The sequence below is a fragment of the Vespa mandarinia genome, chromosome 1 (assembly GCF_050613455.1).
Source record: "Vespa mandarinia isolate Hongniang chromosome 1, ASM5061345v1, whole genome shotgun sequence".
NCBI lineage: Eukaryota > Metazoa > Arthropoda > Insecta > Hymenoptera > Vespidae > Vespa > Vespa mandarinia.
In genome coordinates, this window is record NC_140810.1 from 10166232 (window position 1) to 10192556 (window position 26325).

The 26325-nt window shown below is 29.5% G+C and overlaps 2 protein-coding genes across 4 annotated transcripts; one reads left to right on the forward strand and one right to left on the reverse strand.

Moving 5' to 3' along the window:
* Nucleotides 1–743: 743 nt before the first annotated feature.
* LOC118445739 (coiled-coil domain-containing protein 170) lies at nucleotides 744–13604 on the reverse strand. 2 transcript variants are annotated; one of them, XM_035875542.2, is made up of 15 exons: nucleotides 13225–13604; nucleotides 9770–9865; nucleotides 9566–9697; nucleotides 9210–9398; nucleotides 8595–8864; nucleotides 8030–8174; nucleotides 7784–7956; nucleotides 7450–7650; nucleotides 7223–7366; nucleotides 7015–7092; nucleotides 6297–6460; nucleotides 6111–6219; nucleotides 4869–5105; nucleotides 2917–3086; nucleotides 744–2257 (listed from the first exon to the last, which is right to left on the reverse strand). In XM_035875542.2, the coding sequence occupies exons 1-15, from the start codon at nucleotides 13411–13413 to the stop codon at nucleotides 2107–2109; spliced, it is 2448 nt and encodes an 815-aa protein (XP_035731435.2). In that variant the 5' UTR covers nucleotides 13414–13604; the 3' UTR covers nucleotides 744–2106. The 2 variants fall into 2 exon arrangements, with proteins under 2 accessions (XP_035731435.2, XP_035731436.2); XM_035875543.2 differs by lacking the exon at nucleotides 7015–7092 and having other exon boundaries at nucleotides 745–2257.
* Nucleotides 13605–18856: 5252 nt separating this feature from the next.
* On the forward strand, nucleotides 18857–25016 carry Dbp21E2 (putative ATP-dependent RNA helicase Dbp21E2). Of its 2 annotated transcripts, none has more exons than XM_085659283.1 (7): nucleotides 18857–19070; nucleotides 19188–19394; nucleotides 19481–19795; nucleotides 19870–20127; nucleotides 20203–20316; nucleotides 20409–20800; nucleotides 20866–25016. In XM_085659283.1, the coding sequence occupies exons 1-7, from the start codon at nucleotides 18999–19001 to the stop codon at nucleotides 21107–21109; spliced, it is 1602 nt and encodes a 533-aa protein (XP_085515409.1). In that variant the 5' UTR covers nucleotides 18857–18998; the 3' UTR covers nucleotides 21110–25016. The 2 variants fall into 2 exon arrangements, with proteins under 2 accessions (XP_085515409.1, XP_035731421.1); XM_035875528.2 differs by having other exon boundaries at nucleotides 18862–19070; nucleotides 19188–19403; nucleotides 20866–25015.
* Nucleotides 25017–26325: the final 1309 nt, after the last annotated feature.

Consider the following 26325-nt stretch of genomic DNA (forward strand, 5'->3'; position numbering starts at 1 on the left):
AACTTTTATTGCTTTTTGAACATTATATTAAAAATAATGTAGTAATAATATATTAATTTGGATTTTAATAAATCTATATATTAAACTACAGATAATTAATAATTCCAACAAAAGTTTTGTATTTTCAAAAATTATATCCGAAATATACATTAAACGCTTGAAACATTTGAAACCCCATTTTTCCATCTTTCTTATATATATTTGTATTCAAAAAGGGAGACCTTTTAAAGGCTCGTTAAAGAACGATCCGCCCTCCGAACGGTGTTGTTAACGGTGATGAACAGTGAGCGTGTAATAAAGAGCGTAACATTATCTCATTATACAAAAGAATGAGCAACGAGTGGACTAAGTATGTGTGTGTATGTGTATATACGTGTACATGTACGATCCGAGTTCTGGCAAGACGATTTTTGATGAGTAATTACGATATTCGAGTATATACCGTTACGTTCATATCCATTTTCCATCGCTTATGGTCGCTCATTTGCAGCATAGGACCATGCATGAAAATTGGAACCGTGTCGATCGGAAGTGGAGCTTCGAATTATCGGTTGTACGAGAAACAACTTGAAAGAAATGTGGATCTGCATCGTATGTTAGTTAAATAGGTAAAGTTGGCCGATCGTGATTGAGATTGACGAACATATCAATATCTCCTTCATAGAAGTTAAGCTCTTATGATAGATTTTAATGTAAAATTATAGTTTTGATGTCAAATTTAAAAAAAAGAAAAGGGAAAAAACACACACAGACATACGTATTACAATTTTTAGGATATTTCAGTGAAAACAATGATACATAATTTTATTTTTATAATGATACATTAACTTTTTTATGAAAATAGTGTTTTGTGCGTCATAGGAGTGATTTTTAATAAAAAATTTCAACATTATCATTTCATTGTTATTTTTGAAATAGGTTTGATCCAACCTGTTCTTGTTTTTATTTATATAGGTAACAAAGAGTTCGCTTTCGATGATTTTTAAAAATTTTCAATGATCCGTAAGTGTTCCTTTTTTGCGAATCAATTCCTCGAAGTGAGAGTTGTATTTAATCCGGTATCGAAAGGAGATATTAGACGAAAGTTCGTAAAACACTCGTTTGTAAATGACACGATGTAAGTAGCTTGGAAACAAGTTTCACAATTTATTCTTTTATTTCATACTGATGTATGATCGAACAGATTTGAAACAGTAGCAATGCTTATAAAATAAAAAATATTCTTTTTGTTCAAAACTACATTTCAAATTAATTATAGAGGTTGACCATTAATTATAGCAGAAAAAAGAAATCATTATAATAGAAAAAAATATTAGAAAGCTACAAGAAGATCATTTAATATCTAAGATCGTTATAGATCGTAAAACGATTTCCATCAAGGGTCAATGCTTGCGACTGTGATGTCGTTGAATCGAAAAATTTTATTATCGATTTATAAGCGCTTAGTTATCAACTTATATAAGTTATAATTACTCGTATTATTATCTTGATTGACCTCGAACAACGAAGAACACTTTTTTTTTTTCATACGTAGTCGCTCGTACTATTCCATTCTCTGTCGTATTAATAATAGCAGAAAAAATTATAAATATAATTACGAATAGCTGTATTAGATTTTTGGAAATAAAAAAGTAAAGGTTCATTCATCGTACAAAAATTTTGTTTACAAAATTATTTCTGACAATAATAATAATAATAATCATAGAGTATTACTAATAATTATAGATAATGTGTAACAATATATGTACATATATGAACATTTGATTACTTTCATTTGTTAAAATTTTCAACTTCATGTTTTTAGATTAGATCTTTGACTTACATTTTATGTTATTAGCAAATTATAACGTAACGGGTATTTGTTATTAGAAAAGATAAATCATTTCAATGATCGTGGCAAAGTAATATTGTTCATATGCAAGAAATATTTTCTTTCAAGTTGCAGGAAAACGATCGTAGAAGTCGTCCGTTTAGACGATATAAACAGTTCGCTTTACGCATCGTTTCGTCCGTATATAAATCTAATAAGAAGCGGAGATCGACGATCAGAGACTGTCGTCATTGATTCAAACGAACAACCGTTCAAACGTTGAATCTTGGCCGACGTCACGGAAGTAGGCTACTCCTTACGGGTCTCTTGTTAAAATCCTCCTCGATGTCATGTAAATCTGGTGGATCTGCAAATCCGCTGTCTTCGTAACGTGTACATCGAGAGCCGGGTGACCTTGGTGGATGAATCGAATGAATCTGATGAATGCTATGAACAATTTAATAAATTCAATATTTTAGTTGATGATTGTAAAAAATACACACCTAACATAAAGGTGTGTATTTTTATTATATTAATTATATATACACGCAACTACATATAGTATATATAATTAAATATAATATAAGTGTAAATAAGTAATATATATTTATGTGTACTTATATGTACACTTTTATATGTATTTATCATATATATGTAATATATATAATTATATTATAATATATATTTTCTTTTAAGTTCGATGCAACAGAAAATAAATGATAAATAAAATTTTTCTATATTTCTTACTTACATTCTATTTAAGCCATTTAAAGAACTCCAAATGAAATTCTTTAAATGGAAAATCGATCTTACTTTAATTTCAATAAAAATAATATACAATTTAAATCATTGAATAATTTACTAATTTAAAATTTCTTCGTTGAAATTATAACAGTGTAATCTCGTTGAAGTTTCTTCTCTTTAGATAGAATTAACGAGGTACAAAGAAAGATGGAAGAAAAGATAATACAAGAATTTATTTTCTGTAGAATATTTCCAATTCTGAAAGTATAGAGAACGATCTTCGTATTTTCCTGCTTAGGACGGCAAGAACACGCTCGTTCTCAAAGTTATTCTCTATCTCGTTAATATTTAACAAGGATTACCTCGTGCACCTTGAGGGACTCGCTTCCAGTGGTTCATCGTATCTACGCGAGAGCATGGTGAAGTCGCGATGAGCTGCCACCATTTTCTGCAGTCGCGTAATGATCTCGTAATCGGGAGTGCAGATTGGCTCCGACAATAATTTCACTATGGAGACGCGGAAGCTCTGCAACTAAAATAGGATATGAACGATTTGCAAGTTGTTGTACAGATATATCTATGCATACAACTACTATAGGAACATTCACTATCACAAGTTAGATCGTCGAAAATTGCTTTACGTTGGGATGAGTTGAAATAATCAAAGATACCAAGGACCTATCGAAAATCGATTCTTCTATTCTGGCTTAGGGTTAACGTTTGCGACCTAACATTTTCATTCATTTTCAAGGGTAAGAAAAGGTCTCGATAAAAATTACAGGGGTCTAATTCGTTCGAACGATTACAGAGCATCCTTTTTTTTTGACGCTTCGTCGATTAAAGTTATTTTGAGCAACGTTGATTAATCATAAAGAAATCTATCTAGATATATTAAAATCTAAATAAATATATTTATTATATTTATATGCAAATGAATGTTCTTTATGTGAATGTAAGAGATTAAAATACTACGCTATAAAATTTTTTATTAAAAATAATTTTTTATACATATTTATAGAACCAGGAGAAAAAAAAAAAGAAGTATTATTTTGCAAGTACCATCGAAAAGTTCCATCGAATTCGTAATTCGTTGACTAGTGACTGGCACGTGCTAGCTCGAAGAAAAGTAAGAGACGGTTTCGCGAGTCGTTTCAAAGTACCTTCGGTGAATGCGAACGTGACCCGAATGAAGATCGACAAACGACGATGTCGTATTCGTTACGAAAAAGAAGGAGACGAAGTTTTGCCTTCTCTTGAAGAGTAGCTTTATGTGACCGACGAGAGAGCGAGTAGCAATAACACGAATGGATGTCATCTGCGCGTAGTCGGTGAGATTGCTTCAATGAATTAACGAGTCCGTTTGGCCTCTGACTCGAGAAGTAATGTTACTAACTCTAGATCGTCAACGAGATTCTTGTCTTACAAAAACATCAAAAGGACAACTGTTCTTCATATATTCGATCATCTATATCAGATAAAATGATTTAAATTGATTGTTAATTATATCAATGAGAACGAATAAGATATTACATCGCGACATCACGATACGTGTTTCTATTCTCTCTTGTCTTTATTCTACTTTTTTTTATATGAAAGATCTCTTCTACTTTATGTATTTTCAGATACTACTCATACGTTAGAGCAAACGTATGCCTATGAAAAAAGATGAGTCAGAAAAATAGAGAAATAGTTTATTCTCTAGGCGTGATATATCACAAGAAAAGTGACGAATATTTTGTAAGTGCTCCGTATAGGAATTGATTTTGACAAATAAAGAGGATGCTTTTATAGTCTCGTTTTAGCTCTAATTTTACAGACGACGTGAAACGACGGAGTCAAAAGGTTCTGTATTTTAACGGACATATCGAATTCGAAAATACGGATCACCAAGCGAACCGCGTTCGAATTCTCTTATAGGGGTCGAATGCAAGTAGGTTTTGTAAAGGAATCACTATAAATCAAGATTGCATAAATTCGACTTCGCGTGCCGAATACGTAATGTCTTATTTGACAAATGTCCTGCGGTAAAAGTTTCAAAGAAATAAAAATTTGTCCAAGTATTATTTTTATACAAAATTTTATGATAAAGTTAAATTATAAAAATTATTCACATACATACATATATATATAATATATATATTCTTATAAATAAATATTTATATTATTTATATATATATATATATTTTATGAATAAATATTTATATTATATATATATATATATTTATATATATATATATATTATAAATAAATATTAACAAGAATATATCAAAAAATTATGATCATTGATTACAATCTGTTGCGTGTACGTGATTACCTGAGATTCTCTTCTAGTAACCTCGGTGAGATTTTGCTTCACCTGCGCCAGCTCATCTCTAAGAAGCTGCAGAGAATGATCGTTGATAGATCTTTCTTGCTCAGCTGTCTCAGACGTCGTTCTCATTTGTTCTTTCAACATGGACAGCTTTCTGGTATAACGCGTTCTTAACATCTCGCTTTCTACGAGACGTTTCTGGAGTTCTTCTATCTTCCTACTCCTTTCTAATGCCGCTATCTGTATCAAGGAAACATAAAACAAATATTCGTTGTTTTTAATCTTAATGTAGCAGACGTCATGAATATAAAACAGAGTTGACAATTATAGATAAATCGTTTGAATCTTCTTATCAATTTTTTCTTGTTGTTGAATATAAATAATATCTAATAATCAATATATCTGTAAATATATATATATATATATATATATATATATATATATATATATATAATATGTATTAGGGGGACCGGAAAGTAATGTCGTTTTCTTCAATTGAATTCAAACGAATAAATTTTTAACAAGTTTTTGTTTTTAATCACAATCAAATATCGACATGCGCAGAAACGACATTACTTTCCGGTCCACCTAATATTTATGTAATAGATGAACAAATTCTATGGATTAAAAATGTATATATGAGATCTTATTTAATGCGTGATATAAACATTTACATAACTACAATTTCCGAATTATTGAAACAAAAATGGCTATAACTTTGAAACAATATCAAATAGGATGTTTATATATATATATGTTTAAACCTATTTTTTTATTGTGTTTGTGTCTCCTATCACGTTATAATAATGTGTTATGATATATCCTATACAAAATAATATACCCAGTATATTATTTTATATTTTTACAATAATAGATCTGTAAATATTTTTTTGTTTTTATTGAAAAACAAATGTAATAATACATAATGCCATTTTTTAATATTATTTTTTATTATTTCTATACATAAATTTATTACTTTTAAAAGAAGATATGATTGAGGTGGCCAATTGGTTAAATCGTATCTTTTACATTACTTTATAAAAAAACTGATAATAAATTAATTTATTCTTGGTAAAAGATGGCACATATAATGATAGGTATCTTAAATATTAAGCTACAATGTCCAATCTATTAGCGTATAAAAATTTTTACCAAATAAGTAATACAACATAAAAAGGTTTTACGTGATACGATTTGACCAACTCTCTCGTGTATATATGTATTCGTTATTAAAATATATAATACCTTATAATCAGCAGCTTCTGTTAATTGAGCACTCAACTCTCGATTTCGCGATTTTTCTTCCGACAATTGTGATTGCAATCGTTCGACCTGCTTCGTTAACTTTTTCGCACTAAAAATCAAGAAAATGATAATATGTTTTTCTTTATCATTGTTTTAATTCACCGTATTCGATGCAACATCATTCACCGGAGATTCGCCTCATCCCTCTCGCTCTGCAACAACGACTTTATTCTCACGCTGTCCTCCTGAAGAGATAGTTTTCTACGCAGAAGATCCAAGTGAAGATCTCGTCTTTGAAGTTGCTCCCGCAGGGTTCTCACACGTCTTTGCAATTGATAAACTACAGACGTCTAAGTGACAAAATAAAAAATACGTATACGTTTGAAGGTACAAACATTTATGAAATAAGAATTTTCTCTAAGGGATGAATCTTAAAATAACGGATTGTGATAATTAATGTCTAAAGTACGATGGAATTGCAAACGATGAAAATTATCTTATGGAAAATTCGTAGAATTAAAATATATGATCTATATTTATGAATTTCATCATGATCAATTTATCGTGAACTTTATATCTTTTATATGAACTTTATATATTATTATAAGCGTACTTTTAAAAAACAAAGATTCCGTGCAGATAGTTATCTAAAATGAGAAAATATAAAAAAAGAAGCCGATCCGGAACTATACTTGAGAAACTAATGTACTATTTATATACGAAGCCTGCAAAAGTTGGATAGAGTTGGATCTCTACGAATTTCACGAGAAAGCCGAAGGATTCTGTCAGGATAGCATGGAACTATAAAAAAATAGAAGTAAAAAGGAGCTAAATTCGAAATGAGAAGCACGAGAAAGCGCTAAAGAGGAATATTCTTCTCGACTGGTTTGGAGTTTGGGCTTACGTCTTTTGGGGAGGGAAGCTCGTGAAAGGATCTCTCACGACGAATCCTTGGTAATGTTGTGTAGCTGGAGTACAAGTACTGGATTACGCGAACAGTAGAATTTGCATAGGATTTGAAATAGAAGAAGAAGACACAAGAAGAGATATTGTAAACGTCGTTAGAAAAAAAAAATATAATAAATAAAAAATTTATCGATCGTGTCCTTCACCTTATCCACTAATTTATCCGTTTCTAATCTGGCGAGTTGTTCGGCCCTTACAAGCAAGGATTCAATTTGTAGTTCGATTCCGATGTCCTCCGAAATTTCCTCGATTTGCATGGCTTTTCCCAATCGTTCGAGAAACGTCGTGAACTAAGAAATTTGTGGAAAAAACATAATTCACTATGTTCTTTCTTACGTTTTCGTTTACGATAAAGGACATTTTGTAAGATCACCGTTTGTTTGTCTCTACGCAAAGACTCTTTGGTGAGCTCACAGCTGGTTAATTCAGCATCTAATTTGTGTATCTTCGCTTCGAGACTCGATCGTTCCTCTTCAAGGTGTCGCATTTTCATCATACTGGTCTCTAGCATTTCGCTTTGACGATTGGCAGATTCCGTGGCAGCGTTCACTTTCTCTCGTAGGTTTTGAAGTTTCTAAAAATTAGAAAATTTAATAATCAAAAAATTTAAATGAAAAAATACTTTTACCAGTCGAATTTATATCTAAAGCATATGAAAATCTTTTCTAAAGTATCAGAATAATGCATCACAGATAAAAGCAAAGTACCAATGCTTGATCTTTGCTCTCGGCAAGGATCTCCCTAATCCGATCCTTTATCGCATTTTCGTGAGATTCCACGAATCTACTTGGTGTACTCAATAGAATCGCTAAAGATTCCAATAAGTGTCTTAGTTCTGTTTGCAAACGTTGTTCTTTTTCCTCACGATTCTTCAAATCATCTATGAAGAAAAAAAAAAGAAACAAAAATCAATCGTATTTTGTAAACGAAACGAGCATTCATTAAAAACTTACCTCGTAATTGACAGATCATTGCTTCCTGATTGGATATATTTCCTGTAGCACTCGTTATATTTCTGTTCGCGTTCACCAATTTATCTCTAAGATCGTTCATCTCTCTTTCGGCTACCCTGTATTGCATTTCCAGACATTCTTTCTCCTGACAAACATGACATATTCTTTAACACTGGTATCAACATTTTTTCTCTTAATTTATCATTCTCTGTCTAAGATTCTTCATATTGAAGTTATTATAGTATTTTTTCAATCATCTTCAAAAATTGATTTATAAATAAATGTCATTATAAATAAAAAGTTTACACAATTAAATGACATTTATCTATGAATCAAAACAACAAATATTCGAAATGATATAACTATAAAAATTCTAATTATAAAATATTGTATTTATTAGTTGGATTAATAAATAAATAGATGTCATTTAATTATAACAAACTTGATTTTATTATAACGTAATTTATTTATAAATAGATTTAATAAATAAAATTGATAAATTAATAGGTATCATAATAAAAATTAACTTTGTTCTTTGCACATTTAATTTTTCTTGTAACTATACCTGTCGTAAGCGTTCCAAATCGACCAGTTGTGTAGACACTTGCCTCTGGAGTTGTTCTTTTTCTGTGGTAATGCGATCTAGCGAGTCCCTGCAACTTCGAAAATCATTCTCAATATCGCTAAGTTGTGTTTCGATTGTAGTGCCCCTGTTCCGTAACCGATTCACTTCTTGCACCAATTCTTCCGCCTTGTGGATAACGACTTCCGGACTGTGATGTGCCGTTTCACAGTACTCGACGTTCAATGCATGTGCTAGTCGCCGTACAAAATCCTTTTAATGTGAATGCGATTTAATTAAATATCGTTAATTTTCCAACAATATTTCGTGAAGCAAATAATTAATTTTTCAATAAACAATGATAGTTCCATTTAAATTTTATATGCAAAGGTTCAAATATTTTAATGAGAATGTTTTAGTACATTGATCGTTCAATAATTTGTAAAAATATAATTAAAATAATAAAACAAATTATCTTTAAAATAATTACCCACTTTTAAAAATAAAATAAGAAATACGTTTAGAATTTCTCATTACAATATTGTTGTTTACGAAACATATTCTAACAAAACTTTTCTATTTAATAAATATTAATTTATATAAGAAAAAATAAAATACCTGAAGATTTAATCTCGCTCGTTCTTTTAATTGTATCTCCTCGGAGAAATTATGCTCAAGCTGTCGAATCTTTCTCTCGTATTCCCTGACCTTCTCTTCGTGATATTTGACATCTCGTTGTAGACCTTGTATCGTGATCTCGTTCCTTCCTTGACTCGCATAAAGATTTCTCTCTCGCTCTTCCAATTCCTGTAGATTAATAAAAATGTAGAAAATATTTATAAAGTATATATGTATAAAGTAAATAAAAGAAGAAGAAAGTAAAATGAATCTTAATTAAAAATCATTATTTTCAAACAAAATCAGATTTATATATATAAAAAGTAGATATATTAAAAAGAAAATAAATATCTCGCCTGTATGCGTTTCTTTAGACTGGAAACGATAGAATTCTGTCTGGCAGCTTGTTCCCTTAACTGATCGGCTTCTACCTGAAGTTCTACGACCCTTTGGTCCCTTGATCTGACGGTGTTTTTCATATCCTGCAGCTAAGAAGGAAAAGCCGTTAAATTAATAATCCGACCGATTTAGCCGTCGGAACCGTACGGAAATCGTTTTACCTCGAACATCAGCCTGTCTCGCTTATATTCGAGAGCTGCCAGCTCGCTCCTCAATGTAGTCGTCAAGTTGTGAGTCATCGCATCCCCTGTGTCCAACTGTAAACGAAGAAAGGGATTCTTATACCTTCTTCCTTTTCCTTCTTTTTTTTCTCTCACATTCCTGCTTCGCAGACTTTAAAAAATCGAAACGGACGAACGGAAATGAACGTGAGCTTTGTGAAAAAATAAAAATACAATATATCATTATATTCAAAATCAAAATTAAAACATATATATAAATATAATATTAATGTATTTAAAAATTGAATAAAAATGAATATATATTATAAAATATGGATTCATATAAAAATTAAATCAAAACGGATATATAAAGATAATATAGAATATAATATTTATGAAAATATAATACATATAACAAGACAAATCAATTAAATCGATTCCGAATTTTCTTTTTTCTTAAAAAATATTAATCCTGATTTGTCATTAACAAAGACTAATACTTTCTACAATGTTAAATTAGAGTTAAATAATCACAATTTTTCTATAGGATAGATAAAAGAGATAAAGAAAGAGAGAAAGAGAGAGAGAGAGAGAGAGAGAGAGAGAGAAGGAGGGATGGAAAGGAAGAGAAAGAAAGATATTGTATAAATTCATAAATCGTAATTCTCTCCTGCTGTAGAGGATTTTATTAAAATGATTTATTACTACATCTGCGAAGTTGATCGTTAAGAGTAAAAAATTAGTTTACTTGGCGGAAGAAAGCCGTATTCTCCTTTATCTCCTACTCCTTCATAAATGCCGAGTGAAAATCACTGTTTCTACTATGTGGATTATCTTATTCGCACACCATCAACCACCGTTGAAACATATTTTCTCATCTAATAGAATAACTGGAAAGAAAAGTAATTGCATTTCATCTTTCTTAGACACTAATGCTTACGCATTAACAATCACCTTTTTGAATTCGCGACTCATTCAAGAAGACTATTTTCGTAACGCGTTAATACAAATACAACGAAATATTATTATTTCATAAAAATATTAAAAGAGAAATATTCTCTTAAAAACCTTTTTCGTTTCATCGATTACGTTTAATTATATTGGTACCTTTTATTATATTGGGCGTCTTAAGCATATGAATATAAAAAAAAAAAGCAATGAAGTATTTATTTATATTAATGTATATATATGTATATTATTAATCAATTATTTGTAAATAAAAGGTATATATATATATATATATATATATAGAAAAAATTTGTCTTATCTTTTTTTAAATAAACTTATAATGGAATACTTCTTATCATCGAATTCACATTTTCTTAACAAACTTTAAATGGAACGAACGAGCAGTAGTCGTCGTTTTTATTCTCGAAAAGACTAAATAGTTGAACTTCAAGAGATTCGTGCCAATTTCTACGTAAGTTCGTAGTTCTTGTTCTATATGTATGTGAAGAAACGGAAGAACCTTAGCGAATCGGTAGATATATTCTTGTCTACTAAGGATAGCAAAGGTGACGTGACTGTCGTTCCATACTCCACACGAAAAGTCACTACGACCCGACACTGAATACGCGCTGATATCAACGATAAGATGTATACGACGGAAGATATACTCTCTTGAACTCTATCGGTATGATGTGCAAGCGAAAAGGAAACCACGAAATTAACATCTTGCGTAAGGTAAAAAGAGAAAAATAAGAGAGTAGTTATTTTTATTTTTAATTAAAAGTTAATTACTTTTATTTTTTGCTTTTTTTTTTATATAGTATATTTATATAGAGTATATATATATATATATATATATATATATATATATATATGTTTTGATTATATAAACTAAAAGTTAATATAAATTATGTCAAAATATTATTAAAAGATAAAGTAATTTTTTCATTAAGAATGACATTTATTTATTTTGTTTTTTCTTATATAATGTAATATATTTTATAGCGTTTAATTCAAGATTACCAAAAATAGAAATACTCTTTTTTTGAGAACAAAAGTGAAAGGAACTTACTCAAGTATTCTTACAAATTTGTTTAGAAATATTCCTATTAGCACGTATTGCACGTATATTTATACGGATTCGAAAACGATCATAGAAAGTACGAGGTGAATGGATTTATAACATCATTTACGATTACTATCAGAAGGGAGTTATTACATAATAGATAGTATATCGATTATCGATATAACATATCGACAATTTCAAAATTTAGAAGGAACATTTCCGAATGAAATTCGAACTATTATATCATCGATATACATATATACATACATATTTACAAATGTACACACATATATACATATGTACATGTACGTATTTCATACAAATCTATAAAAATTCAAAGGAAGATAAAATTTTCATTATATATTATCCATTTATAAAAAAAATGTTCATATCGTTACTCAAATAATTTTAATAAATTTACATTACAAAATTCGATACAAAAATTCGATTCGTTCGTTTTGAATACAGAACGAAACGATGAGGTAACGTGAATAAAATCGTTTATTATTCGTTATTGATACTAATATGGATTAAAGAATGAACGATGAAATAGGAATGGGAGATAATTTTAATGAAACCGGAGGTTCTCAAAAGAATAAATAAATTGAAGCTCCGTTCACGTGGAGGATCGAAAAGGCGCGTACACACGGACCTTCAGTGGAACTGCTAAAATCGATTCTGTGTAACGCTATGGCAACGCAACCCTTATTCGCATGCAACTCAATACATTTGCACTTCGCCGGGTACCTCGTGCACCTCACATTGAAGCGAGTAAGAGAAAGAGAAATAAAAAAAGAGAGAGAGAGAGATAAAGAGAGAGAGAGATAAAGAGAGAGAGAGAGAGAGAGAGCGAAAGGTAGGATTAAAGTGGGAATAAAAAGAGAGAGCACCGTTTCGATGTGTAAGGGTCGCAATAACGACATTTACACGTGACGAAATTATGAAATTACGATTCGACGCATCAATTAAATGAACCACTCGTAAATCCGACAACGATGAAATTTCAAAAGGTTTTGACGGGCTGACGCGCTTTTATGATAGACGACGAAGAGGAAAACAAACTTTTTGATCAAACCACGAAGAAATTTTCGATGGAGCTTAATAACAAAACTTAAAATTCGATAGACATAAACTACTTTCTCGATGATACGCTCGATTTTTATATTTTATTGACAGAGATTTTATATCTTCAAAATAATAATAATTTTACATTGAAATTAAAAAAACAAAAACTTAAATAATCATTTTCTTTTGCAATATCTTAATATAAGAGAAATAAAGAGAGAGGGAGAGAGAGAGAGAGAGAGAGAGAGAGAGAGAGAGAGAGAGAGAGAGAGAAAGAGAGAGAGAGAAAGAAAGAGAGAAAGAAAGTAAGGTGCGCTTGAACAATATTCAAGTTGGTGCGATAGAGTGTGTGAATCGTGTTCTGAGATGGGTAGACCTTGCGAGGGGACGAGATGCAAAGAGTCTCGAATATCCTGAGATTCTCGTCGGTAGACTCGTCGGTCTCCTTTGGCTCCTTTTTTTCCTTCCTCTCCTTCTTCTCGTGCCTCTCGTACCTCCTCATCACCATCTTGTTCTCCTCCTTCTCCTCTTCTTCCTCTCCCTGCTCTTCATCACGATCGGCCATCCTTCTCGCGTCTATTCGCAACGACTATCGCTCACGGCGATCGTTTCGACCTCGGCCGACGACGAGCATTCTCCTCCGTCCTCCCCGACTTTCGACGACTTTTCTTCTTCTTCGTCTTTTGCTTCTTGCTATTCGCACTTTCGCCTTTCCAGAGAAAACGCCGCCGTCTATTGCCGTTGACGACTAGAAAACCTGCCGGCACCAATAATCGAACCTGCGAGAGCGAGAGTAACCCTACTTTGTTTATACTCTTATCCGCTGGTATAGACACGTGGGCCGATCGAAATCTATCGATTGTCCTCGAATTTGGAACTTTATACTTTCTTTTTTATTTCTTTGGAATATTATTTTCGTTTTTTTTCTTGCATATATATATATATTTTTTTTTTTCTTTTTAATAAAGTATAATATCCAAGTTACATGAAAAATAATATTCTCTTCGTTTTGTGTCTCATTATATTTTATCGTCTTTCGATTTCACTCAGAATTATAACAGATATTCGGTCGTTATATTTTTTAGTTGTAATAGTAGAAATCTTCATTGTCGATTGTGATGATAAACTATTAACTGCAATATCGATGGGTTATCACGCATATTACCAAGAAGTGAGTATTGATCCTCGGTAATGTAAACGACAAACGATCACGAAGACATAATTCACCTGCATGAATTCAATTGTCTAAAACATCGAACAAATAAACTCGTGGTTGTACGTGAATAGATTCGATTCACTTAAATTTATATTTACGGTAATCTCTATACTTTATATCTTATATATTATAAATTTAATATCACATTGTTATGTTATTTTATTGGGTTTTCGTATGTAAATATATGTGGTAAGATCCGATGGCAATCGATATCAATTGCTTTATAAAATTTATCGTAAAATTTATTGTAAATAACACAACGTATTGGTGAACTAATCGCAATATTTTATAAATTCTATTTGACTATATCTATATACTATTTTGAAATCAATTTTATAACTTTTTATTTGTAACATATATGATAATTCGGTTCAAAAAATTAACAAAACAAAAATTGATATTACCGATATTAGATAAAGAAAATTATATTTTGAGTCTTCTGATGATATTGAAAATCTTACGATATGTGATTCATGATATATTCTAACATTTATAAACGATATATATGTTAAGACTATTCACCACCTTTTGCTAATAGCGTATACGACTTCAGCGACAAATATAACATTGTCGCTACTATACGTCTATTGTAACAATGTAAATTATATTCTTTTCATACATAATATAACAATAGAGAGCGTGTGACAACAATTTTTATGTGATAAAAATAATAATACATCAGACAAATATACCAAATTATACTTCTCTGATTTCTATTATTTAAAAATCGTAGAAAAATCTAAACTTCAATAATAAAGAAAAAGAATTTGTTTTTTCATAATAAAGCCTGATATCTATTTAAATGTTTATAAATAATTATGTAATATCAATTTAATATAAAAGAATAACAAAATAAAGAAACTTTTTCAATGCTTGTTTACGTCAACAGAAATGAAATTTTCATTGACTTTTTCTATTATTAAAACAGTTTTATTTTGGATTTCGACAAATCTCAGCATTCTCTTTGCAAACGGATAAGCTTAAATTAATCATACTTTCGATTATTTTAGAATTATTTGAATAATTTGAAACGTACGTGAAGTATAACTAACTAATATTTAAACAATAGCACATGAAAAATTTTAAATAATCTTAATTTAAAATTTCAATACTTAAAAATTTTGATCTCGCAGTCGTTGGTTATGTAATGTAAAAAAATATGGATTGTTGACTGATTTTTACGGTTACTGGATCAGTATTTTCTTGAATTCCGACGAATAAACATAAAAGCTCTTTCTCAGGAAGTTTTTTCTGCAAGTATCAACGAAGTCATAAAGTAAATATATTTTTATGTCATACATTTCTTCAAGAATTATAGCAATATAGCAGTTTCTCATTATAAGTGATACTAATAATTTTGTTTTTATTTTTCTGTTTCAGGATATCATTGCAATCGCACGCGAAGCAATGATGTAATCGAGTATTTGTATCGCTAAAATAAAAATATCACGAAGTAGATGTAGTTTATTCGCTTGAATTTTTCAATTTAAACAAGTAGTGTTTTTATATCGACTACGTGCAATGCTATCATTAGAGTCAATGTTTGTTCGCAAATTGTTTTGCTCTTATAACAATCATATAGACTGTATTTATAAAAGACAATAGAATTTTGCAAAGTAAATTCAGTGACTATTTATTAATAAATTAGAGTCAATACATCACTGAAAAATATCTCATCCAACTTCAATGTCGACCTATTTCATTTTCAACCACATACGAATCATCCACCATCAATAACGACCTAATAACGGATGAATGTTTTGGGGCCATTGCAACACTTCTTAAGTACTAAGTGGAATTTTTAAATCCCTACAATCACTCAATTATTTCTAGGATGAAAGATCCGAATTGGCACGACTGTTTGATTGTAATTAATTAATAGAAGAGCATTGATTGAGCACGAGTAAATGTCTTCGCAGATTTACTCGTGAATGTTTTCTTATTTCTTGATTTATTTATTAGATCAGGATAGATTTCTCTTGTTTCATACGCGTTTATAATTATTTGTAAATTGAATATTTCAGTGTACTTTTAAATATTTTTCTCTCGCAGAAATAGTAAAAAATCGATATCGAGTTCTAATAAAGAATGAACAAAAGGACATTCGTGATGGATAGTCCCTGGATTACAAGCGAAATTGAAATGATTTTTTTTTCTAATAATTAAAGTAATGTAAGAAAGAGCGTCCGAATATTTGTCATTACATTTTTTCAATCAAAACTAATTAAATATTTAATCAATTTTGTTGATAAAAAAAAAGTCCCGATAGAGTTATTATTTTTGAATGAAAGAAGTCGAGTAGAATCATTGATAAAAGAAAAAGAGAATCACACCTCGTAGGCTAAATAAGTTAATCAATTTTTAGTTCAAGATTTTCAAAAATTAATATACTAATCTCCGTTTTTTTTGTACTGTGAAAAGGTATCTCTCGAAAAGATAATAATCCATTTCTATTCAAAGAGATAAAGTTTTTGCTCTCTAGGTATATTAAAGTTAAAGTTTCCTTCGATATCTTGGAACCTGGAATCAAATTTCGATATTACACTTTTTGAATAATGATCACCTAGATAAGGGCACAAAGCAAAGAAGAGGCTATATGCCGAAGCGGCAGCCGCAAACTATAGTTCAAGAGGGCAACTACAAGCTATTGAGTTATTCTCGAAGATTCATCAAAACTTTTCAAGAATGGTTCTTAGTCATTTTTTAATTTTATCATATTGATATTCAAAATGCTTTTATGGCGATGAGTGTAGAGGTAGATTTAAAAAATTCGAACGACGTAATATTCTGTCTTCGTCTCAACTTTGCCCCGCATACGCGAGTAGAATTATTTAATATTTGCATTTTCATTATTAAAGTCGAGTCTCATACATTTTTTACTTTTCTTTGTTTTAAAGTTAAATTCATACTTTCATCTTACATAAGTAGTATATTTTTTATTTCTATAAAATTATGTTTAAAGTCATAGTCACGAAATATATAAGATATAGCAATTGTAGAGATAACTGAAACTGTATTGAATAATGGTGTACATAATGCACTTTCTAAAATCACAAGACGAATAAGAAATGGCAAATGTGGAGAACACTGGAACTGCACAGAATAAACATATTTAAATATGAGTATCGTATATATCATGCTCTTCACTTTCCACAGCGATGCTATTAAGATTTAAGAATTCTTCATTTTTGATAGAATTAATTCAATACAATTTCCGGAATATATTGAGTAATAAAATATGTCAAGTATTTTGGATAGACTAGGTATGATACTCGCATGGGTAAGCATGATTGGGACTAAGCTTAGGCCGGGAATTATATAATGAAAATGCGGTCAGACGTACTTAATAAGGATGATTTTTGTATATTCAGCAAATATACAGTCATCTCTATTTATTGAAATGCACATAATAGTTTAAGCAATTATTCTAGATTAATTATTCTAATTTCTTTCGGATGGGTCCATGAGTGCAAACCATTTGGCGGGTTTGTTTCAGTTTCTCTTCTTCTCTTTCTTTCCTTCTCTTCCTCTCCTTCTTTTCTTTCCTTTTCCCTTCTCTTCTCTCCTTTTTCTTCTCTTCTCTTCTTTTCTTTTCTCTTCTTTTTGTTCTTTTTCCTCTTCTTTTCTTCGCAACGATGAGAATAACACGTCGGGATTAGTTCTATTGTGAACTAGTTTTATTATTCAAAATTTCGAATAGAAAATCGATCTTAAAAAATAGTGCATGAAGCTACGGATATTGCGAAAATCCTGTTATCCGTAAACAGTCGAGACTGACCATCTTCCAGATAGTATTGGGAATCGGAATTCTCGATAAGCTCATATCACCCCAAGAATGCGGGTTTTAAAGTAAAATTACCGTTATTTTAACATTCGCGGACGCAATTAAAAGTCCTACCGTAAAGTTAGTTTTATTGTTCGAAATTCAGAAAGCATGACCCATCGTACTTGTGTTTGAATCTACCGATGTTGCAACGGTTTAGATATCCTAAAACGAGGACTTACCCTCCTCTAGTTAGCATTGGGACCTGACTTCTCAGTAAGTGACATGTCACTCCGGTATCACGTATTTTAGAGTAGAGTCATAGCCCACGGGTCTCTAGATAGCAACTTCCACGTGGTTAGATCTGGCTCAATATTACTTGCGATATATTAAGTACTATCCAATGGCTGCATATTTTAGTGTATTTCCAAAATTTCTTCAATCAAATTCTGATTAATCATTAAAATACTATCATTATATATTGCTAATAATATTTACACAAATAAATAGATGGATATATTAGAATTTTGTGGATAAATATATATAAAGTATATAAATTTGTGACTAAAATCAAGATTTTGTAGAAAAGACAAAAAACAAGATTTTGTCGTTATTTGATGAAAAATAATAATTAGTGAACGTATATATTATATATTATTTTTATAAAAATCAAAACATTAATTCATTTCCACACTATCTATAAAGTAAAATTTCCAGAATTGTTTGTTTTCGAGGTTTCATTAATTTTCATATTAATTATATTTATTATCTTTTATACATTTATATCGTAAAATAAATGCATACCGATGCTACATCGTATCTATCATGGATTACTGTGACAGACACGCCATTATTAAAAAAAATATATAAATTTTTTTTTAAATAGAGAATGAAAAGTGTGAGTTCACAATCTACTAACACTTTCTATTTTAATTCACTAATACAAAATCGTTACATTACGTGGAGTGAGATACAACTTACAAGCTTGTAGACTAATACGATAAATGCATAATGATGGAAACAGTGTTTCTCGTTTGCGCTTGTAGTTCATATTTTGTCCATACCTATCGCTGAAGTCACACATACTTCGAACGAGAGGTTATGAATTATCTTAATGTATACTTTTTAATTTTTCTAAACAGGATAGGATTGTAAAGCAAAACGGTCTAAAATGCTTCTTCGATTTTGTAAATTATGTTATCAGGATTCAAGTGTGTCGATTACAAATTTACGGAAATATGGAGTAAGTTATTTTCAATTAGCATGGTTTTCGAATAGGTTATGTTTCTTTTGAATCTTTATATTTTCTTTATATATTCTTTATATTTCTTAAATATTTATTTATTTTTCTTGGATTTAGAAAAGAGTTAGTACCAAACGTTTTAAGAAATGTAAAGTCGAAAACAAAACGTTAACTCACGACCAAATAAATATGAAAAAGCCAATAATCGTGTGCAAACGCCCGATATTTAATTTCTACAAAGGTCAAACTTATTCACAACACGAAAAAATACCAATAGCTAGTAAAGGATGGCATCATTCAAAAGCTAAAGGGGATCATTTTCATGTATATTCAGTTTGTATCATTTGTTTAAGTATTTCTATATGACATGATATTCTTAAAAGACATGTTTAATAAAAGTTACTTTTTAGGAACATGAATTAAAATCCGGTCAAGCTATCGTAGAGTCTACTTTTGAGAATTATGATTTATGCCCTTTGTTGTATAAGAAATTGCAGGAATTAGGATTTATAAAGTTATTGGAAATTCAGGAATGTGCTATACCAAAAATTTTAGATGGTAAAAATACTGTATTAGCTGCTGAAACTGGATGTGGAAAAACGTTAGCGTATCTTGTTCCTCTAATAAATCAAATTTTAAATTGGAAACCATTGTTACAAAGACCTTTTAATTCTCCATTAGGATTAATTATAACACCAACCCGAGAATTAGCTGTTCAAATAGGGGTTTGTTGTTTTCATATATTTGTTTATATTATATAAGAGTTTATAGTTAATATTAATATATATTTATTTACTAGGTAGAGGCAAAAAAGTTATCAAAAGATCTTGATATTTCAACAAAAATTTTGACAGGTGGTAAAACAAAAAGAATGGTATCACGCTTACCATTAAATGATGTTGATCTTGTTGTAGCCAGTTTTGGAGTTATCAGTAAATTATCCACTTTTGGACTTTATAAATTAAATTGTGTCAAACATATTGTTCTAGACGAAGCAGATGCATTATTTCATGACACATTTGAAGGAAAACTTAAAGTATTTATGAATAGGTTAAAGGTGTGTATAAATTACATATTTTATATATGATTTAACAGAAGAAACAGTAATAATCTTTTTTTTACCATAATATAGATTGGTTATCAACAAGTAATAGATGAGAATGGAATGCCTAAGAATACTCAATTGACATTAGCTTCCGCTACAATGCCCCAAAGAATTTCTGAAGTTTTAGAAGACATAGTAAATGTAAGTTTTATTAATAATATATGAGAATGGAAATGGTTATATTTATAAAAAGTATAACTAGTTTGTAATGTAATGGATACATCCAATTTTAGGTCAATTCTCTGACTCAAATAGTTACAGAAAAATTACATCATGTTTTAGTACCACAGAAATTTATAAGATTGGGATCAAGTCAAAAACCGTACGAATTATTAAAATATGTAAAACCAAAAATTAAATCTAAAGAACCAATAATCATATTCAGTAATAATAATGCTACTTGTGACTGGATTAGTATGTTCTTACATGAATGTGGTATTGATAATGTACATTTGAATGGTAATATGCCTTTAACAGTTAGACAAGGAAAATACAAAGAATTCAAAATTGGAAGAATTAATATATTATCAGCTACAAATATTGGATCTAGAGGATTGGACACTTTCATGGTCCGACATATATTGAATTATGATTTTCCATTGGATACTGCTGATTATATTCATCGGTAAGGATTGTTTAGTTCATTTTTACGATTCCATAACGTATGAAAAATATTTTCTTGGTTTTCAGATGTGGTAGGGTTGGAAGGATAGGCAGCCATGAAGATTGCAAAGTAATCAATTTTATTAGTCATTATCTAGAAATTGAGGTAGTTCAAAAGATCGAAAGAGCTTTACGCAGAGGAAGACCAATACCTATCTTTAATATAATGAAAAATAATACGAAAGATGATCTTGAATCTCTAATTTCTTCCAATGATATCCAAAATGATATAATTGAAAACATAAATGAGGAAAATAGTATTCCTTATTAATAAGTTCGTGAATTATATTAATAAAATACGTGATATATATTTTCCAAAAGATCTTTTCAAATCTATAAATATATTGTTAAACCTAATCAATGTAAAATATGATCACCCGACTCGAAACTATAGGAAGATATATATGAGAGAATATTTATCTCTCTCGTCCAATATACATTCGTTTCCTAATTTAATTAGCTTGTATAAGGCCAATTTTAGATTAGATTACTCTTGTGTAAGAATTCAATGACGAAACCCTAACAGTGCCTGTCAATACGTTCATCTGATTAGATAGGTATCGTTATTTCTAATTTGATGTGATCTTTTAAAAGAGATTTTATTTTTTTGCCTTGATAGGAAATTAGTCTTCATATAACCATAAATGTTTAAAATTTAAATGGGATTTCTTATTTTTTTTTTTTTGTTTTTTTTCTTCAAATCTTAAGATTTAGGATATATTCTTAAATCGTTTCTATTCATCCATACGTATTCCTAAATTTTAAAGTTTGAATAGAAGGGAGCAGAAAGGTTTATGTTTATCCATATGTACTGTATCCTATCGTGTCCACTGACACACCCACATTGGACACCCACGCGCGGTAAATAGTAATACTATAAGCTAGAACATACATCTAGATCAGTTTATTACTCACTTTGCGTTTTAGTGAAATTAAACATGGTCAGCGCACGCTGCCGTTTTACTTTAGTTGGCTTCGTCCATGTGGGTGTGTCGTAGACAACTAAAATAGTGTTGCTAAACAATATCTTCGCGTGTTTCTTATCTCTTTTAAATTAACAACTAGTAGATACCTTTCCGAATTAAATTCAAAAGTTTTGTTTAACCTTTTTGATACTGCGCATACAATACATATTTATGAAATTAGATATTGCAAGCGTTATATAATCGTGTATAAGTATTAAAGGTACATCTAATAAATAATTTTTTTATTAATTTTGCAATAATTACAAATACAGTGCTTATGAAAATATTTTTCTCTATTTACGAAAGCTTTTTAAAGCAAATGAAAAGTTCAATTGAATAAAAGCACAGAAAAATTTGGTTTACAATAGATGTATTGTATATATAAAAAGTGATAGTAAAGATTGGGAGTAATTTAATGTGAGCCTATAATGGTCAGCATGAATAATATAAAAATGTACCATTAGATAATTTGTTTATTTCATAAAATAAAGAACATTTAAACAAGAAATGTTCGTTTTATCAGTATCATATAAGATGATAATCGGGATACTGAAATAAGCATAATAAATTAGACAAATCATGATCTAAGTTCAATAGTCCATAAATTTATAATTTAAAATTCAGGTTGGAAAAACTGAAGAAAACAAAAAATTGATATATTACACACGTAAAAGAACTTAATACCAAAGAATACTGATTAATGTCAATTAATAAAAATCGCATAAAGGGAAACTATTTTATAAACAGTACACAACATTTATCTAAAAATTACCATTTATCTATTAGATAGGATTTATCTAAAAATGTACCATTTATTTATTTCATTTCATTCATCTAATCTAGAAGTAGATTCGGAATAAAAAGAACATTTATATTATATAATTACCAATCTGTGTATATCCTGAATATGATTGTTTATACAAGAGCTTTTAAAAATATTGTAAAGCATCATTCAGTATTGGAAATAGAAAGATATATTGTTATAACAGTCACACATCAGAAAAAAATTATATATTATATATCCATAACTGAGTCACACATTGAAAAAAATCATATATTATATATCCATAACTGATTCATAAATCTTGCCTTATACATTGCGTTGCATAATTAAAAAACTTATGCATGTGGAACGGTGAGGAAACATAGAAAGGGATTACCGAAAGTGTCGAAGAAATTAAAGAAAGAAAAAATAAGTTTCAAAAACACAAACATTTCATTAACATTGGAATGGAATGATAAGAAAGAAATATAGATGCTATCTGCATTACATAGTTTTGAAAAAAAAAACAACTAAAAACTGAAAAGGTCATTTATAAGCCCAAGTGCATTTAAAATTGTAGTACGATATGGCATTAACGGTTTAAAATAATTCAAAATATTATGAGATTTTTTAACATTCTATGAATATATTTCGATATATAATACACATGGCCCTTACATTGAAATAACAAGAAAGTTCAAGAAAGTAACAAGAAGTCTGGGCCTTCTGTTAAAATTAATCAATGCTGAAATACATCTTAAATATATACAGTGGCTTCCATATACTTACGTACACTTCATATTTTAACTTTAAAACGTTTATATTTTTCTTTGGAATACATGTAGCTGATTCGATTGTTTATTTCTAAAAAGTTCCGACCCTTAAGAATATACCAAAGACCGGGGTTTTATGAATTTCAAGGAATGAAGTTGTTTTTAAATATTGTATTTCGAATTATCGGTTTCGTAGCAGTTACTTGCATACACTGAGAGCTTACGTATTTAAATCAGGATGTTGGAAATTTAAATAGTATCTATCAATGTTTATTGAAATTTTGAATAGTTCACGTTTTATAAAATCACCGTGATGAGTAAATGTAAGAATATTACACCAGAACAATGACGATTAGTAGAACATCTTCGTAAAAGTGGAAAATCGTATCGGAAGATATCTAAAGAATTTGGACTATCAGTTATGGCATGTTACCAAGCTATAAAATATATTAAACATGAAACTTCAGATAACCTACCTCGCAAAGCAAGATTTCGAAAAACCGATGTGAAAATTCATTAATTATCTGAAGCTGATAGATTTAAGACTGCTGTCGATATTCATAAGCAAATATCCACTAACTTGAATACACAAATAAGTGTTCGGGGACTATTTAACGAAGATGAATTTCAATTAAATGGACGCATTGCGAGAAAAAAACTCATTCATATCAGAAAAAAATCGGCCAACTAGAATCGCTTTCGCGAAAGAACATCTTAATCGGATGCCCCAACAGTGGTCAAAAGTTGTATTCGCCTACGAATCTAATTTTAATAGGTTTGAATCTGATGGGAAAATGTATATTAGACGTCTTATAAGCAAAGAATACCGAAAAAATTGTCTATAACCAACTATAAAAGGTGATGATGATGAATCGGTACTGGTATGGGCTATGATTATGAACGGCACAGGCTCTATTCATCGAATCGAAGGAATAATGGACAAGTTTACATACCTAAATATAGTAAAAGATCAATTAATTCCGTTTATCGAAGAGTACATGTCAAAAGATTGGATTTATCAAGCGGATAATGATCCTAAACAAACTGCACGTATAATAAAGACATTTTTAAATAAACAAAATATTAATGTGATGAAGTGACCAGCACAATCTCCGAATGTAAATCTTATAGACATATTATGGATTCATGTGGATAAGCATGTGAAAAAACAGAAAAATATTAACGAATTATATGCCAGAATAGAAGAAGTTTAAGGTTTGATACCAATTACTCGATGCATTCGACTTATCGAATTTATTTCACGCAGGTGTATTGTTCTTCTTAAAAACAAAAGTTTAGCTACTAAATATTAATGGTAAGTAGGTTATTATTATCATAAATTAAAATTATTTGTGAAAATAGATATTTCTATATGTACGTAAGTACGTGTCCACAAGTAAATCTTCAACAAAAAATACATGAACCTTGTTAATTATTCTTACATGAATCTAGTAAATTAAAAAACCATATTTTTTTCTTACATAAAGTATTCTAGGAACTTGCACAAAACGAAACTGATTTTTTTTGAACTATTAAATGTGCAAATACACAGTAAAATAACTTTGATTTTGTTAACTATACGTAAGTATATGGCCGTCACTGTATATTATAAATAAATAAAATATTCTGCGGATGCGTGACCAATATGTCAAAAGTATTTAGCACCAAAAAAATAGATTTTATGATTTTAATAAAGATATTATAATTTTCTTCAGTATTAGTAATAATGGAAAGAATTACAAATTTTTTTTCAGTATTTTTATTGAAATGTATTTGAACTTTTTAATAGATATTTCCTTTACTTTTTCATATAATTTTTAATTAGTATTGTCCCCTCCGTTCATACTTAGAAGATGTTTCTTAATTTATATTTCCGATAAAGATATCGAAATTTATTTAAATATTTATTACAATAAAAGTTGTAATTTTTACAATATTTCGAAATGTAATTGAACTATTTAACAGAGATCTTTCATTAGATCTCCATTATATCCTTTAGAATACCGTAGTATCTTTTAATCCATACGATCTCATTTTCTTTCTAAATTTCAGAATATTTTTTAATATACTAATATTTTTTTCTCAATTTTGAAATATTTTGAAATATTTTGAAATATTTTGTAATATACTAGTAAAATAACATTAGTTGATCACATGAATTTATTTCTTTTTTTCTTTAAATTCATTAATGTAATTTAGAAAAACATATGTACTCAAACGAATACAATGGGCATTTGTAAGTTCTTGAGTAATAAAAAAAAAATATTAGCAAGATAATTTTATTGTTACATTACTACTCATACTTAAATAAGTACAATGGAATCGTATGATTACTATTTCGTTCTTGAATTGTATTGGAACTTTTTAACATGAACGTTACGTTCGTTTCTTTAAAAATTATGAAATATAAATATAACGATTATGCATGTATGATTATGAGATGTTCTTTGTCGAGATAAGCTGGATCACGAAAAGCGTACTCGTGAACGTGCCAAGAACAGTACTTATTATATAAAGAGATACGATGAGTCGCCGTTACTGATGACAATGATAATGGACTAATTAGTGTGGTTAGTTGCGTGACATATAGGACAGAAGGTTTGAAATCGAGATACGCAAGTAATGCGGGACCTCGTGCTGCAGGAGAGCAAAGCAGATCATATCTCTTACCCGTCTCGGACTCATACCACACGCGTAGTTTTCTAGAGAACGAACTCTGCAAGCCCGCATCTTTCAATATCAAGAAAGACACGCATTAAAAACTTATTCTTAAAGTTCTGAGATAAAAGGATATCGGGAAGACGTAAAAAAATATGTAGGGACAGTGTAAAGTTCCGTTGTTCATAAATGTGTGTTAATTAAATTTTGTAAAAAAGAAATTCATTATAATAATTGCCTTTTTAATAGTTACTTAATAGTTAAAATAATATTTTGTTATTAAAAATTTCTATAGAAATAAATTGTGTATTAAATGTTTAAACATCAT